This window comes from Aphis gossypii, unplaced genomic scaffold (genome assembly GCF_020184175.1).
Source record: "Aphis gossypii isolate Hap1 unplaced genomic scaffold, ASM2018417v2 Contig00856, whole genome shotgun sequence".
Lineage (NCBI taxonomy): Eukaryota > Metazoa > Arthropoda > Insecta > Hemiptera > Aphididae > Aphis > Aphis gossypii.
Genome location: NW_026083326.1, coordinates 26,149 through 43,623, shown reverse-complemented (window position 1 = coordinate 43,623; position 17,475 = coordinate 26,149). Strand labels below are relative to the sequence as shown.

Sequence of the window (17,475 nt, the reverse complement as noted above, 5' to 3'; positions counted from 1 at the left end):
ACAGCAACAATAAGTTTTCTAATGGACTTAATAACATCTTACCGAGTACCTAAATATTTTTGTAGCGATAGAGGCACCCATTTCAAAAATAAAGAGTTAGACTATGCTTGTAAAAAATTAGGTATAACGCAAATTTTCTCTAGTGCGTATCATCCACAGACACGGTAAAGCACGATTGAGCATAAAACGATTGAACATATACCTTTTCAGCAACACGATTGAGCATAGAATATTTAATGCGATGTTGCCACATTCATGTTGCCAAATTTTTTTAACTTATTATTTTGACGTATAATTATTAAACACAATTATTATGATATCAGACGCAAGCCGTGAGCCAAGTCCAACTTTACTTTATCGACAATGTTATCGATTAATAAATTAGTTCCGTAACAATACATTTCTACGGCGTTTTAAACATTAGTAGTATTGGGGGGAAATATAAAGCAGCGCGCACACCAGATACGTTACGTTACGTCGCGTCACGGCTTCCGTCAAACCGAAAGCTTTGCATAGTATTAATTCTTATGAACAAGCGCACACAGGTTACGACACGTTACGTTACGTCCCGTCTTAACTTGTGACGGATACGTAAGAAGACGCGTACATTGCTGTTTAGAGCAAAATTGACGTATGACGGAACTGGCACAGTTTGCAACAGCAAACAAGTACGTACGTACTACAATACTACCTACCTTATTGCTACAATATTAATATTTTAATTACAATATTATACTGTTTTTCTGTTGTCTGTGCAAAAAGTATTGTGATTTACCTACTTAATATTAAAAAACATGGAAGACGAATTATTAATTGAGTGCGTACGTAGATACACTTTTATTTATGATCCCACTGAAAAAGGTCACGCCGATTTGCGATTGCTGAGGAATGCATGGGAAGAAATAGCCAAAACACTTGGAACTTCTGGTAAGTTTATTTTATTATTAGCTATGTTTGAAAGTATTAAAATAATTATTAATTGTAGATCATATTTTATATTGTTATAATGCTAGTATATAAACATGTTTAATTAAAGGTAACACTACACATACATTAGTAGGTATTCTTGTTAGAGTTAGGTTATCGATATTGTTATCTGTAATTATAATTAAAAAAGGTCCAAATATTTTGAGAGCTATACTATGTATACAAGGCCTAGGTACATGCCTTTTCCCACTGCCATGGAACTGAACCATTATCCGATACAAAAAACTGTTTGAAATTTTCTCTAATAGTGATGGCTTCTCGTGGATTGTTTCCTCCAACACCAGTAAAATTATTCAATCCTCTTGTAGGTGTTGTTTCTTCCAATTCACCTGGCTGCCAATGACAGTTATCGTTGCGTAAAAAATTATGTAAAACAGTCGTCGCCATTACAATTATGTCCATGTGCTCTGGTTTAAAGTTGAATTTCCTGTTGTAGATTTTAAACTTTTTCGCCAGTATACCGAATGCGTTTTCGACAACTCTTCTAGCTCAACAATGGCGATAGTTGTAAACTTTATTGTCTCGATTATTTTCTAGACTTTTCCCTGGAAACGGTCTCATAGTATTAGGAGTTAGTGGAAAAGCTTCATCACAGACAATCACATGGGGGACAATTACATCTGAGTGTGGTAATGGTTTTGGTGGAGGAATATTTAATTTACCATTAGCAAGGGCTTTTCCTAAGGATGATGATTTAAAAATTCCACCATCACTATTCCTCCCGTAAGCACCAATGTCTACAGATATAAATTTATAATCTGCGTCAACAAGAGCCATCAAGACGATACTAAACTCTTTTTTGTAGTTGAAGTACATGGAGCCTGTTTTTGGTGGTTTTTCAAATACGCAGTGCTTTCCATCCAATGCACCTATGCAATTTGGATAGTTCCAAATTTGCCAATACTTTTTTTCCACTCGTTTCCATTGTTCCTCAGTTGGTTGGGGCATATAGATCGGCTGCAAAACTTCCCATATGGCTCTACATGTGTCATAAATTATTTTGCAAACTGTGGACTCACCAATCCTATTGCTAAATGAAATAGTTGCAATAGAGTCTCCATAGCCAAAAAATCTGAAAAATTGGAGTTAAAAAAAAGTTGAAAGTTATACCTTGTGGAGTCCTAAAATTGTGTGTAGTACGACACATTTTGTGTAGTACGAAAAGTGCAGTGTGTTGTACCTACGAAATTTAAAAGTGTGTTATTCTAATTAAACATTTATAATAATATTATGTATAATTTTATATCTTTACATTTTTAAAAAATATTTTAATGGTTTTTTTCCAAACCACATTTTAATTATTATCTACATTCTACACAGATACACCGTAAACAATATTTTGTGTTGTTACATCTTATACTATTATTATAGTTATTATTATATTTTATTGTTACTGGGAATAAGTTATATTTATTATTATTTATTAGTTGTAGTAAATGTGCGTTATATACACGGAATATATTCTGTGGTATATCGTATATATAAAAACAAAAATAGTTACTACCTAGCTCTTTCTAGTTTCTTACGGAGTTTAGTTATTACTTGTTAGTAATAGTTTTATTTCTACGTATTTCCACAATGGATAAATTTTTAATAAAATTGAATGCTAAGTACTATCTTATTTTACTCAAATATAGTTATTTTGTTATTTGTTTTTGAAGTTCCTTTATAATTCTGTATTGATAAAATATTACAGCACTATTTTAAAGCCATTCCTTTATTACCTACTAAAAGGGTAAAATATAATATTTAATAATAATATGTTAATGATATATTAGACTATTAGAGTAAATTAATATATAAATTAATTAATAATAATTTAATTTTCACAATCATTAAATAATATATTTATACATATTGTTATTTAATTTATATTATGTGTTATTGTTTAAAGAATACCATAAGCATTGGTACTAGTTTATAGAGCATTAATTTAGATTTTACCTATTTGGGACTATGTGTGTAATTTGAATATTTTAGAGACTGACCTTGTGTATCATTTTACAATGATGTGTTTTTTTTATTTTATTTAAAAAAATCAATACAATTTTCCAATAAGTATTTTTTGTAATGTCAATATTATTTATTTTATTTTATTTTTATTTTATTCAATATTACTTATATTATTTTTCAATATTAATTTGTGACTTTTTAGTCTCGGAATGCAAAAAAAGATGGACCAGTCTTCGTGACCGGTATCGGCGAAATGTTGTTAAAAAAAAAACAGTAAGTGGCCAGAGTTCAGTGACTCGTGTTAAATGGAGGTTTGAAGATACATTGTCGTTTTTATCACCACATATGAAAGAAAGGACTCAAAAGTCGAACTTGGATACTGGAAATTCATCTGATTCTCATGATAACAGCATAAATATAACACATGATGATGAAACCAATTAATTTTTAGAAGGTTCGGATCAGTCGCCATTTCCAAGCAATTCTTCATATGAGGTCCCATCGCCACTCCCAAGTACTTCATCATATGCAAACCCATCGCCTGCTTCTACTATATCCTCATCTCTTGGCAGCAATCCACATAATAAAAAAAATAATAAAACTTCTCAACAACCAACGACAGCTCAAGTTCTTCAAAACTATGTAGATTCAAAAAAAGCCAAGTTAGAATTGCCTAGTGATCACATTGGATCACTTTTTATCGCTATGGAAGCAACTACTAGAAGACTGCCACCAGTTCTTCAAATCGAAGCAAAAGCTAAAATCAGTGCATTATTCTCGGACTTGGAGATGAAAGCTTACTATCTTTCTACTGACCATAATGTTTCTATTGCTTCGCCACATCAAAGTACCAGCTCATACAATTCCTTCAATGATACAGCAAATATGACACTCAGGGCCGGCCGTAGGTTTTTTGCCGCCCTAGGCAAATCTGATTTAAGCTGCCCTATGCAATAGTTATTTTTTTGGAGAGGAGTGTATTGATAAAATAAGGACATTCATTTTTATCTATGAACCCTTGTTTAATTAAAAAAAAATAAAATGTTTTGACTGACCTAAGTTTTCTTTACAAAATATAAAATAATAATAATAAAATTAAAATAAATGTTGGGTATAAAATAGAACAAGTAATATTTTTGACCATTGTTATACATTCATTATCGTTATCATAGATAAAAAATATGTATTTAATTTAACATTAAAAAATATATAACAAAAAAAAAATAAAATTAATTTTGCGAGCCTTTTCTTGGGCAAAATCAATCAGTAAATTTTTGAACTCCAGATTTTCCATTCCTTCTTTTTCAATAGAAATTGTAGCAAGATCACTTAACCTTTCTTGATTCATAGAAGACCTCAAATAGTTTTTAATTATTTTTAATTTTGAAAAGCTCCGTTCACCAGATGCGACCGACACGGGCATAGTTAAAATAATTCGAAGTGCTACAGCTACATTTGGTACAAAATTGTTATTGTTTACAATAAACTGTAACACTTCTAATGGAGTACTGTTGGGTTTTAACAACTCAGATATTGCTACTAACTCATCTGTCATTTCTATAGCATCAATATCTGAATTACTAACATCAGTGGCGCCGATGTTAATTTCATAAGGTATTGCATAAAAATAAAATCTGAAATAGGTAGGGACCACCACCATTTTTCTCCAAATTATATATGCACCTCCCCCACACCCCCTTTCATAGCTATAACAATTACAAAATAGTAACTTACTATTAACTTCAGATGTTTCAAATATATTTAAAGACACAAACAAACTTACAAAACTAAAGATAGTAATTAGTATCACTTACATTTAACAATCATACATAATATTACCTAATGTTGATGGGAGTAACAATTATTTATTAAACAAAACAGCAATACATTTATAACACTTAAATCTTTATAAATTTTATATTTTCAATTTTTTTTTTTAACTAATTCTAAACAATTTTTAAATAATAACACACATTTGAAATTACACATAATATATTTTATTAACAAAAGGTTCAATACTGTAATGCTTTTGTAAGCGATTTGCTTTTTCTTGAAAAATTGTCAATTACGTTGTCAGTATCAATGTTAACGTCTGGTTCACAAGTTATGGTTATGAGACTTTCCAAACGGTCTTCACTCATTGTTGTTCTTAATTTGGTCTTGACAAGTTTAAGTTTTGAAAAAGACCTCTCTGTTGTAACACTTGTCACAGGTAACGTTATCGCTATTTTAAGCAACATATATAAATTTGGAAATACACCACTTAATTTTGAAACACAAAATATTTTAAATATTTCTGCTGCACTGGACACTGAACTTTTGTTATTATGATCATAATTATCATTCAATTCCAAATCAAAGTCCGAGTTATTATCCTGATCAGTTATTTCATCTTCGTCATTCTCATCAACTGGATGTAAATATTCTGGTAGAGTATTAGATTGCTCAATTTCAATTATATTAGCAGCAAATCGAATATAATCATTGACCAATTTTTCATGGTTTAAATATTTAGAATAAATATTGCATACAACATTAAAAGCATCTTTTGGGAGAGAATTTGGATTAGATCTTACTTCTAAAATCCGTCTTTTAGAAATAAGTGATATATCGTTTAATAACCCAATTTTGTTAGTGCTAAATCGTTCATTCAACTCATTTTGAACTTGGTCAATGGCTACAAAAAAACAATCAGTTTTAAATTTTTGTTTTGGATCTGTTATCGGTTCATCATTGCACAATTCACCAGATTTTTTTGGAACTCTTTTTTTTCGTATGGTTGGTAAAGGAGTAAATTCAACTTTACTGTTTTTAGAAAAGTTCTCCGCTTCTACAATAATTGCATTAAAATTGTTATTTGTTTCTCTGTTATTAAGTAAATTAATTTTTTTTTTTACACTATCAATCAACATAGTGGCTGTGAACAAGTCTAAATCTTTAGTTTGTAACGTCTTGTTCAAAGGTTCAAGAACATCAAATAATTTTTTAAATAAAAAAGCTGTGAAAACAAATTGATTGGATTTTAAATAGTTTAACAGACCACTACAAGTTGCACCTGTTTTTGCATCACTAGGACCTTCCATGGTACGAATATCTTCTAAAGTTTTTATTATTGAATAATGCCTGCTTAAAATTGTATCTAATGCCGACGAATGAGATGACCATCTTGTTGTGTTTACTCTTTTTAATGCCATTGTTTGACCAGGATGTGATTTATGAATATGTTTTTCTTGGTATTTTCGAAACAATGCTACTCTTTTCTTGGAACACCAAATAAAAGCATACAATGATTCAATATTTCCAAATAAATCAATCGCATAGATGTTGCATGATACAACATTTTTAACTACCAAGTTGAGACGATGAGCATGACACCATATGTATATTGCCTGTTGATTAGTGTTTTGTATTAAAGTCTTAAGACCTTGATATTCCCCTCGCATATTAGCAGCTCCATCATATGACTGGCCTATAAGGTCATCTTTCCAGTTTAAATTTAATTTGTCCATAACATTTTGGAAAAGTACAAATAGATCCATACCAGTTGTATTTGCTGACTCCTTCATGGCCAATAGTCTTTCAAACACATTGCCAGATGTTTCACAAACATACCTTACTATAAAGGAAACTTGTTCCTTTCTTGATGTATCAAAAGTGGAATCTATAGAGATACTGAACATTTTACATGCCTGAATAGATTTTTGTAAATTAAAGGAAATTTCATCAGCTATACAGTCAATGAGTTGATTTTGCCGTTCCCAACTTACAAACGATAGTTCTGATTTCCCTCTTAATTGGATTTTTGTAATATGCTCAGACATAGCAGGTGAATATTTTGCAATCAAAATTACCAAATCCTTAAAATTGCCTTTAGAAGTTGATGTAGCCATAGACCAATTTTCGCTATGACCCCGAAATGCCAAGTTATGACGGGCTAAAAAAATTACTATATTTATTAGTTCAGCAATCACCTCTCTATTAAGTTTTATTTGCATTTTTCGTGCACATTGCAAACTGGGGATAATTGGAATACAACGAGTACTAATTTTAAATTTTATGGATGCAGTAATATGATTATCAGACATTGAATGTTTAAAAATACTCGCAGACCCATTTATCCATAGATTAAACCCATCTTTAACCCAAGTTGAGCGAGTCGATCTGTGCAAATTTATACCATACATCATACAATGTAAGCAGTACACTCTATTCGTACTAGGAGAATAAGACAACCAATCACGATGAACTTTACTTCCATCCTGGAGAGTTGCACTATACCACAAATTAGTAAATCGACGATTATATGAATCTCGTGGGAATGATTTATCCGGTAAATCTTCAGGCATTGGTTGACAAGGTCCCAGAGAGTGAAATTGTTGTTTTAGTTCTAATGGTATAGTTTCATATCTTGCTAGTATAGCAGGATCATTTTTCCATACTAAAATTTAAAAAATTAACAATAGTTTTAAGATGTCAACAATTTAATATCAACTACTTAGTTTATAAACAAGATATTATGAATAGAAAATTAATTTTTACAATTAACTATAACCTAATAAGTACCTGTTAGAAGCGATGGACTTTTTTCATAGTTTGAGTCTAGTGAATGAGCAATACATTTTAAAAGATCATTATCCATGGTTTTTGTTACACACTGTAAGTTTTCATCTAACAATTATAAAATAAAAATAAATTTAATACTATGTATCATAACATGATCTTAAAAAATAGCTTTAAATTGATTGATGAATAGAAAATTAATTTTTACAACTAACTATAACCTAATAAGTACCTGTTAGAAGCGATGGACTATTTTCATAGTTTGAGTCTAGTGAATGAGCAATACATTTTAAAAGATCATTATCCATGGTTTTTGTTACACACTGTAAGTTTTCATCTAACAATTATTACAAAACAAAAAAAAATTAAAAACATGAACATCTCATTAATATACTATAATTTAGAAATGTGCTTTTCATATACCTAAAGAGGTTCTAGTGAAAATTCAGAACCTAATAACCATAATTTTCGAAGCATAGAATATTTAGAATTTAGAAAATAAATATAAATAGCCAATAGGTAATATACATTTTTGGTTACATACCTGAAATTATGGTTTCTTCGATTTTCCTTTTTTTGGAAAAATAATTAGTTATGGAAAAAACCGATGGAGGTGTAATGATTTGTTTTTTATTATTTTTTATTTTGCACGAATCAATGTGTCTTCTCCAATTAATTTTATTTAATGTTCCTCTATTTCGTTTACATATTTCACAATACAAAGGCATTTTTATAAAAAAAACAATTTACAAAAAAAAAACAAACGTCAATTGCAAAAAGACTATTTAAATAATGAAATCGAATAAAATAGAATAATAATTAATGATGACCGGCGTCAACTGGCGGTAGTGACAATGACGAACTAGAATATTAGATGGGTACTTAAGAAACTAAATATGTCTACATGTTTCCTGTTTTCCATGATAAAATTTTGTTTGGATTGTGAGGGTTTTTTTGCTTATAAGTATATAAATAGAATATCTTGTATCAAAAACTGTTATTTACAGCAGTATTCACTTTTCTTTGTCTCGTTTATTACTCCATGAATAGAATAAATTAGGTAATAAACATGACTGAAGACAGAATTCTGAATTATCACAGGTTCTCAATTATTAATATTATAGTACACATATACTATTACTACGAACTATGGTAATATAAAAACAAAATATTCTTGGTTATGAGTTAATGACTATTAAACATTTAAACTATAGTTACTACTCATTATAATAATAACAATAAATAAATAGTGTAACTACTATACTAGGTTGTACACTGTACAGTTCGTATAATAATAACCTGTATTCTTAGTCTATGGCCTATTATTTTAATATTATTACTCTGTGGGCTATACTCAATCTTTATGCCTATAGTACCCACCACAGTACCACTCCTCTGTACTACTGTACCGTACCACCCGCCACCGAATACCAGGACACCACCCACCAAATTTAGGTATTGCATCCGCAATACCTAAACATAGGGATCGGCGCCACTGACTAACATTTTCATTTCCTGATAGTAGCAATTGAAGATCCATACAATTTTTCACAATGTTATCTTTCGTTATACTTTTTAGACTACTTATATCATACAAAAATTTAAAGTTATCGCAGTGGTTATGTAATTGTTCAAATCTTTCTTCGAGAGAATTGAGAGCTACGTCTAATATATAAAAGTATAATTCAACTTTAAATTTAGTTTTTAAATTAATTATTGGTTCATCTGGTTGTTCATAAGAAAAGAACACAGTTTTCTTTTTTCGTGGGCGTATAGAAGTTTGTTGCCTAAAAGAAGCCTCAATATCCAATTCAAGAGCTATGGTTTCAGCATCTCTTAAGAATTTATCAAAACTCTCATCACATCGAATTTTTTCAAAAAATTAATAGTTTCAGATAAAATATTTTAATATTTTTATATATAATGTTACTTTCTGTAACACTTTACTTGCTAGATTTATTTGCTTTAAAATTGAATGCCAAATTACAACGCAACACACAAAGTTAAAATTTTTTATTTTTTTAGCTAAAGATTCAGCTTCTAATCGGGTAATTTGATCAAAAGATATATCATGACTTATTTCGTATAATGCATCAAATATTTCACCTGTTTGATATCTGAATGGTCTAATTGCATCTATTCTACTCTCCCATCTAGTTTCACTTAATGGCTTTAAAGTTAATTGTGTTATATGTTTTTTTTAAAACAGCCCATCGACGAGTAGAACCACTTAAAAATACAAATATAGCTTGAATTTGAATAAAAAATTTGCTTGCTCCAGTTGATGATTTAGCAGTATCATTTACAACTAAATTTAGTGTGTGACCATGACATGGTACAAAAAAATCACGACTATTTATATCTAAAACTTTTTTTTGTACACCAGAATTACGACCTTTCATGTTTGAGCCATTATCATAACCTTGTCCTCGCATATCCTGTATTGGAATTTTATTTATTTTTAATTCTGACAATATTGCATTTGTAAGTTCTTGACCTGTGGTAATATCAACCGGAATAAACCCAAGAAAATGTTCACAAATATCTATTTTTTTTGTATCTCGGTTAATATCAACAAACTGTATAGTTATTGACATTTGTTCTACTCTACATTTATCGGGAGTACAATCTACAATTATTGAATAATACTTAGCATTTTTTAACTTTTCAAGTATTTTATTTTTAATTGCTCGAGAAAGTAAATGTATAATTTTATTTTGAATCCCCTTACCTAGATAATGATTATGAATCTCCTTATTTTGAATTCTACGAACATGTTCTGGTAAAACACTATCAAATTTTGCCAGCAGCTGTACTAGTCCGAGAAAATTGCCATTATTGTTTTCGTAAAGAATATCGTTTGTACCTCGAAAAGGTAAACATTGTTTACCAAGAAATTCAACGATTGCCATTAAACGCTCAAGTACATTTTGCCAAAGCCGAGTTTCATTATTTAATACACGTTGATGGGCAGCATCTATGGTTTGATTGCTATTTAATCTAGCAGACAGTTCCATCCATTTTTTTAAAGAATTAAAATGTATTTGCTTGTTTCATGTTCTTTAACTATATTGTGTACGTTTTTCCAATCATTACAGCCAAATTTAGTCAGTGCATAATTTTCACTACTAAATATTTTACAACAAAAACAGTACACAACATCATTTTTAACAGAATAAATTAACCATGTACGTTCTATAACTTCACCATTTTTTAATTCTTTACTTAGAATTGAAATTGGAAACCGTCGATTTAACGCATCTCTAGGATATTTAAAATCTTTATTTGGTTTAATGGGACCTGTTTTTACTAATTGAAGTCGTAATGAATTTGAAAAAATTGCTGGCCATGTCCCGGGGTCAGATATGTTATTTTCATTTTCATTAGATTTAATACTCGCATTTTCTTCCAACGTTATGTTTATTTCATTATTGAAAATGTCAATGCTATCGGAAATTTGTTCTGAGTTACCAACTTCTTTTAAACTGTCAGTAACTTCTAAGGTATTTGGTTCTTCTGAAATAATTTTAGAATGTGTTTCTGGATTATTTAAAACTTCATTATTTTTTTTCAAATATTTTTCAAAGGAACCAGAGTTTTTTTTAATTTCTTTATCATGTTTTAATTTTTGTTTTCGATATGCAGCTCCTGATAACCGTATACGTTTTTGCTCTGACATATTCAATAAATATTAACGTGATAATTCAACAAAATTAATACCAATTAAGTGTTGCAGTTATAAATTTATTTTTATAAAAATTGTACACATTCATGCACTTGGTCTACTATCACTATCTCTCTACGGCAAAAATTATTTACGCGTTCAGCGGGCGGCTGAAAGTCCGGGACTAAATGCCGTTGTGTCATTGACAATTATTTTCCAATTAAATAATAATTTTAAACTCGATAAGAACGTGCATTCGTCTATGGTCGACTAATGCATGTATTGTTATCGCCGTTCTATTTATATTCATGCAGTATTACGACTTTAGTGCGTTCTCGGTAAACTTTTTTTGTATATTTGAGTAATGAACAAACAATTCAGCAGACTATATTATATTATAATTTATAATAATTAAATCACTTTGGTTCATTTGAAATTTGCCGCCCCCACACTAGTGCCGCTCTAGGCGGCTGCCTATTTTGCTATCACATTGAGCCGGCCCTGATGACACTAACTGCACATAATATTGCCTCACCACTTCAAAATACTTCTTTTAACAACCAAACAAATAATATGACGCCAACTGTGTCTACTAGCAAACCAATGGATTTTTCAACTAACCAACATCGTATAATTGCTCATGGTACAACAGACACATCAACTTCTGGAGGTCAAATTGAAATTTTTGGAATCGATAACAATTTATATACTTTTCAATAATTTTTTTGCAGTTGTTTTAACATTTTTTTAAAAATTTGTAATATTTTTTTAATATTGAAAAAAGTTCAATAAACAGTAATAAACCATTTCTTTTTAAATTATGAATGTATTATAATATTATATATTATGTTTACTTACTTTAGGGTGATTGCCAATCTTTCATCCGGTGGGATACAGCGTCTAAAATTTGTGTCTTGTTTTTGTAGTTGTAGCAGCATGTCAAGTAATTCAAAAAATTTTTTCGAACTCATTCTGAAATATTTAAAACATTTTGACTCATCTTGAAGTAGGTCTGGAAATAACGTATCCATCAACGTTCTCCATGCTCATCTCTTTTTGTGTTGATGTTATGAACCCATATCCGTTTTTTTTTCGCCTTCTCTTCCTCCTCTGCAATACTCGCCATTATAAAGAGTTCCTCGTCGGATGATAAGTCCATGGTAAAATTGCAATATAGGTGTAATTACAAATTTAATTTAAAAAATTATACCAATGAAAGAAAAACCACGACTAAATACACTATACTTTAGCAAAAATGTAAAATGTAGATTGACGACGACTGTCTGACGATTATCGGGAGGGTTATAGACGGAATCTAGACGTATCTAATGCGCGTGACGCTAACGTTCCGTCACATCACGTCTCTGACCATCTCTGTACCGTAACGTGACGGAAAGTAACGAAATTAAGATAAGATAATTAAGATACGATTCCAAAATTATTATAAAAATCGTTGACTCCAAAAACCGCACAATTTTGATAAAATGCAGGACAAAACCGCACACTTTTGGTAGGTTAAAACCGCACACATTTAATAGGTTAAAACCGCACAATTTTAAAAATTGTCGTATCCAAAAACCGCACAGTTCTGATTTTGACCCCAAAAAGGTCGATAAACAAAAAACGCATATGTATATGTATAATTAATTATTTGTTCTCATTATTCTCATAGTTCATCAAAAAAAAAAAATATAAAAATGTAAAAAGCTTAAAAATATATATATTCAATAATTTAAAATATTAATTAAAAAAAAAATGTATAACTAAGAATGTACCTATAGGTGTTTCAAAAATTTAAAATATTTATTTAAAAATTGTTTAAAACTTTTAAAGTTTTATTGGCTGAAACCGACTGCCGACGTTTTTTAAAAACTTTATACGATCTCCGTCACGTAAAAATTCTTCCCAAAATTGAAATAAATGCTCCTAAAAATAAATACAATTTAATTAAAAATCAAAAATATTATTATTATGTACCTATTTACTAACTTGTTTTTGTTTTTCAATTGGACGGATTATATTTTGAATTCCTTTATGGTACTGGTTCATACGTGTAACTGTATCGATATGAATATTTCTTAAAACGTCAATAACCATAAATACAGATGGATTCGGAGAATAAAATTCAGAATTAAACCCTTGGTGAAATCTTTCAGCTCCATTCGTAGTCCTTGTAGTTATATTTGCATTGATTGGATGGGTCCAAATTTCCATTGGGAATTGTCCTTCAATGTAGGTGTTAAGAATGTAGTCTCCAAATGCAGAACATGCATCTTGTGGACATATGGACATTAAATCAGTGAATGCATCAGTGACTTCATGTACTGGTAAAAATGGTAATCCAAAAAACATTTTTAGCCACTCACCAGTTTCATTTTGCTTAGCATTATATGATTGTCGAAGGTTATTGTTTGATTGGATTTTCCGCCATAAAGCTTGACCGAAGTGGAATCTACAGCCTTTAACTGTTACTCCAGAAAATGTGTTTTGTACAGCCGTATGAGCAGCTATCTCAAAATCGAGATGGATAATATTTATATTTAAAACTTGTCCTAACTCCAAACATATATTTTTAATATTGGCCCACATTTTTAAGTAACACAATTCAGTTTTAGAAGGTAAAAAACAATGTACTAAAGGAAAATAATAATTTCTGCTCCATCCGTGTATAGTATACAGTTGATAAAAATACTTTGGTTTGTATGTAAAAGTACCGTCAGCCAAGTATTCATCACAATGATTACATAAAAATTCAATATTTTTTTTACACGTAACAATAATTATTTGATCTTGTTTATACACGAAGGTCATTTTTTCATTTTGGCAGGTTAAAATATCGCTATTTGAAACAAAGTTTAAAGCGTCCTCCAAACTTTTCGGTAAAGTTGGTAAAAGTTTCCTACGTTCATTATATATCGACTTCCTTATTAAGTTTACGTCATTACTTCCTATTACTTCATTATTTTCTATGGATGATACCTCTTTCCGTATTATTTTTCGCGGTCTTTCATGAATGTCATCACAAGCCTTGCGTTTACATACATTACGTACCTCTTGAATTTGAATTTTCGCAGTTTCCACCTGTTCATGTTTGTGTGTGTTATTTATTTTTAGTATATTCTTCAATTGACTACATGTTGTAACCGTGGATGTACAATTTTTAATATAACACCGCCAAACCACATTTCCACTAATATTGACTCTAAATTTTCTGTATTTAAAATCGTCAAGTAATAAGCACTTGCCCCCTTTGTTACTGTCAATAATTTTAAAATCCATTATAAAAATTTAAGATATTAACGTTATACTAAATTATAGACGTAAGTACACTAACCGAATCGAGACCGACTAATAACGAGTGACAACTAAATACTTGATTATTGAATAGTACATATCTTATAATCTTATCTTTTCACTATTTTCACTAAAAATAGTGTGCGGTTTTAACCCATTATAAATGTACGGTAATTTGTTATACAATGACCGATAAGCTGTGCGGTTTTTGGCTATTGACCTTTTTAGGGTCAAAATCAAAAGTGTGCGGTTTTTGGATGCAACCATAAAAATAATATCAGTGTTCGATCACCTTTATTCGTTTCACATTAAGTGCATTTCATATAAGTGCGTTTAGTTTAATTTTATAGTTTTCTATTTTTTTAAATATGAATCTAAACAATATAACTTTATTTTAACAGAAAGAAGCAAAGAATTGACCCTAGTAAATTTATACAAATATAAATTAATGGAAAAAGAAAAAAAGATTATCTCTTAAGATGAAGGTGTACAAACAATAAATGTTCAGCAACAATTTTTTCTGGTTTAGATAAACGTAAAGTAATTGCAACTTCTGGACAATAAAATCACGATCAAAATTCAATTGAAAAAATAGAACAACAAATTTTGAGAGAAAATTGCAAAAGAAAAGCTGAAGAATCAATTTCCACACGGTCAATTAAAATTATTAGCACCGAACTTTTAAATTCATCATCAACATCAAATTTAAGTAGTCAAAATGTAAGAAATTTACGGAAAGCAATGTATGATTAACGGAAGCAGGCCTATCCTAAATTACCAACTTCTACGGATGAAGCTATTTATCAATTAAAAAACTTACAAAATGAAGCTTGTTTTAAATTTAAGAGTCAACAATTCATTTACGTGCTAACCAATGATAATTTTGTATGTTTAACTACAGAACAAAATATACAATTTATGACAAATTATTGTACTGAGTATTTTAACAATGGCACATTTAATTATTCTCCAAAATATTTTATTCAATTGTATACAATACATGGATATAAAAATGGATACTACTTACCACTTGTTTACTTTTTTTTATAAAATAAAACTAGGTCTACTTATGTTAAAATGTGGCAATTTTAAAATAATTTATGTTTACTATTATGCGGAAAAAATTTGCAAATCAATATATTTCATTTTAATTTCAAAATTGGAGCTCATCAAGCAATCATAGATGTGTTTGGAAATATTAAAATAATTGGATGTAGATTTCATTTGGGACAATCATGGTGGATAAAAGTAAAAAATAATTATTACTATATTATTATAGTATTTATAAATTATTATTATTATTATCTGTATTGTATATTATAATATAGTACTTTTTTTAATAAAATATAATAATTTGTTTGTAGATTCTTAGCGAACCTTTTCTTAGAATAGCATACATAGACAACAGTAATGAACTAGGAAAATGGTTGAAAATGTGTTTGGCATTTATTTCCTCAGAAGAAGTAGTTGATGCATTTCACGAATTAATATCAATATGTCCAAATTATGACGGTTTTATATTTTCTGACTACGTTCTACACAACTATATTGTAAATCACTGCCAAATTCCGCTAAATATTTGGGCAGAAATTCCTTCGCCAAACCCAAAGTTTTTAAACATTTTTAAAAATTAATATAAAAACTTTTTTACTAATTTCTATTTTATTTAATTTTTTAGAACGACCATTGCAGCCAAAAGTTTTTATCGCACGTATAATTCGCAATTTTATTCACCTCATCCTTATATCCATGCAGTCGCTAAGGTATTAATCGAAACACAAGCCGAAACTTTGACTAGAATTATATCTATTCAAAATAAATCCATAAAATTACATCCCGCTAACAAAATTAAGAAAATAGAATTTAATATGAAAGCTTTCCACCAATATTTAAATTGTAAGAATACAGAAAATTTATTAATATATTTAAGCCAGCTTGGAAATAGATACCAAGGTATTTCAATTTAATGTATTACAATTTTATTATTATGAAACAAATCTATATATTATATAATGTAACTACTACTTATTATTTACTTATAATATTTTTATTATTTTCACGTCATAATTATTATTATTATAAAATTTTTCATTTTATAGCTATTATTATTATAAATATTTTCATTTTATTATTTTTATGCCAAATCTATTATTTTTGTTATTATCAAATAGATCTAAATAATATTTTAATGTGACTAGGTATATTAAATATTGACTGTGAAATCATGTTATTTTTTTGACATATTATATTTTAAATATTATAATTATTATTTGAATAAATATTTTTAAATTTAAATTATTATTATTATTTTTCAAATTTAAAAAGGAAACGTTGCAAAGTTTTTTATGCTCAATCGTGTAGGTTTTCTTTTGTATTTTAATTTCCTTTGATACGCCGACAACTTTGCTCAATTGTGTCGCAAAAAAGGTGTTTTATGCTCAATCGTGTTTCAGCCCACAGACACAAGGTATGACCGAACTTATGAACAAAATCATCTATAATAGTTTATCACATTATGTAAACGAAAATCAAAAAGACTGGTCATTATATTATAAAATGATCATTTTTGCCTTTAATACTAACCCAAGTTCGAGATTAAAAGTAAGCCCATTTAATTTACTTTACGGTATAGAAGCAACCCAACCTATAGATAATAAATTAACTACGGAAGTCGAGTTGTTTGACTTAATTAAACCACTAAAGCAACTTCAGAAAATTAGAGACACTATTCCCAAAATTGTCGAAAAAGAACAAGCTGTTCAGAAAAAACAATATGACTAGGGCTCGGAAGTTGATGATCTAAGGTTAGGTTAGGTCCGAAAGTAAATTCTTATATTTTGAGAAACTTCTTTCTACATCTACTGATGTAATTGGTGCAAATTGAAAATGAGCAATATCGGAATTATTGAGGTCGTCTGGAAAGTTTTGGTTCAACACGTTTTCACCATTCAAAATTTTTGAAATTGTTGTCATTGTTTTAAAGCCCGTATTTTTATCCAAAACGGATTTTAATTTTT

General features: G+C 29.3%; 2 protein-coding genes and 1 pseudogene across 2 annotated transcripts; 1 reads left to right on the top strand and 2 right to left on the bottom strand.

Moving 5' to 3' along the window:
- Positions 1 to 1,322: 1,322 nt before the first annotated feature.
- Positions 1,323 to 2,006, bottom strand: LOC126555454 (uncharacterized). The gene has a single exon (XM_050210379.1). It carries the CDS (start codon positions 1,933 to 1,935, stop codon positions 1,477 to 1,479), a length of 459 nt encoding a protein of 152 aa, XP_050066336.1. The 5' UTR covers positions 1,936 to 2,006; the 3' UTR covers positions 1,323 to 1,476.
- A 1,156-nt stretch (positions 2,007 to 3,162) lies between these two features.
- Positions 3,163 to 11,884, top strand: LOC126555453 (uncharacterized; annotated as a pseudogene).
- A 734-nt stretch (positions 11,885 to 12,618) lies between these two features.
- On the bottom strand, positions 12,619 to 13,753 carry LOC126555451 (uncharacterized). Its single transcript, XM_050210376.1, has 2 exons — positions 13,154 to 13,753; positions 12,619 to 13,090 (listed from the first exon to the last, which is right to left on the bottom strand). Exons 1-2 carry the CDS (start codon positions 13,751 to 13,753, stop codon positions 12,992 to 12,994), a joined length of 699 nt encoding a protein of 232 aa, XP_050066333.1. The 3' UTR covers positions 12,619 to 12,991.
- Positions 13,754 to 17,475: the final 3,722 nt, after the last annotated feature.

What these genes read in the sequence shown, in the direction of transcription:
- LOC126555454 (XM_050210379.1), bottom strand. Translation starts at nt 1,935, where the DNA reads ATGCCCCAACCAACTGAGGAACAATGGAAACGAGTGGAAAAAAAGTAT.
- LOC126555451 (XM_050210376.1), bottom strand. Translation starts at nt 13,753, where the DNA reads ATGTGGGCCAATATTAAAAATATATGTTTGGAGTTAGGACAAGTTTTA. An exon ending in CAATTGAAAAACAAAAACAA is followed by an intron (nt 13,091 to 13,153) that starts GTTAGTAAATAG and finishes ATTTATTTTTAG; the next exon opens with GAGCATTTATTTCAATTTTG.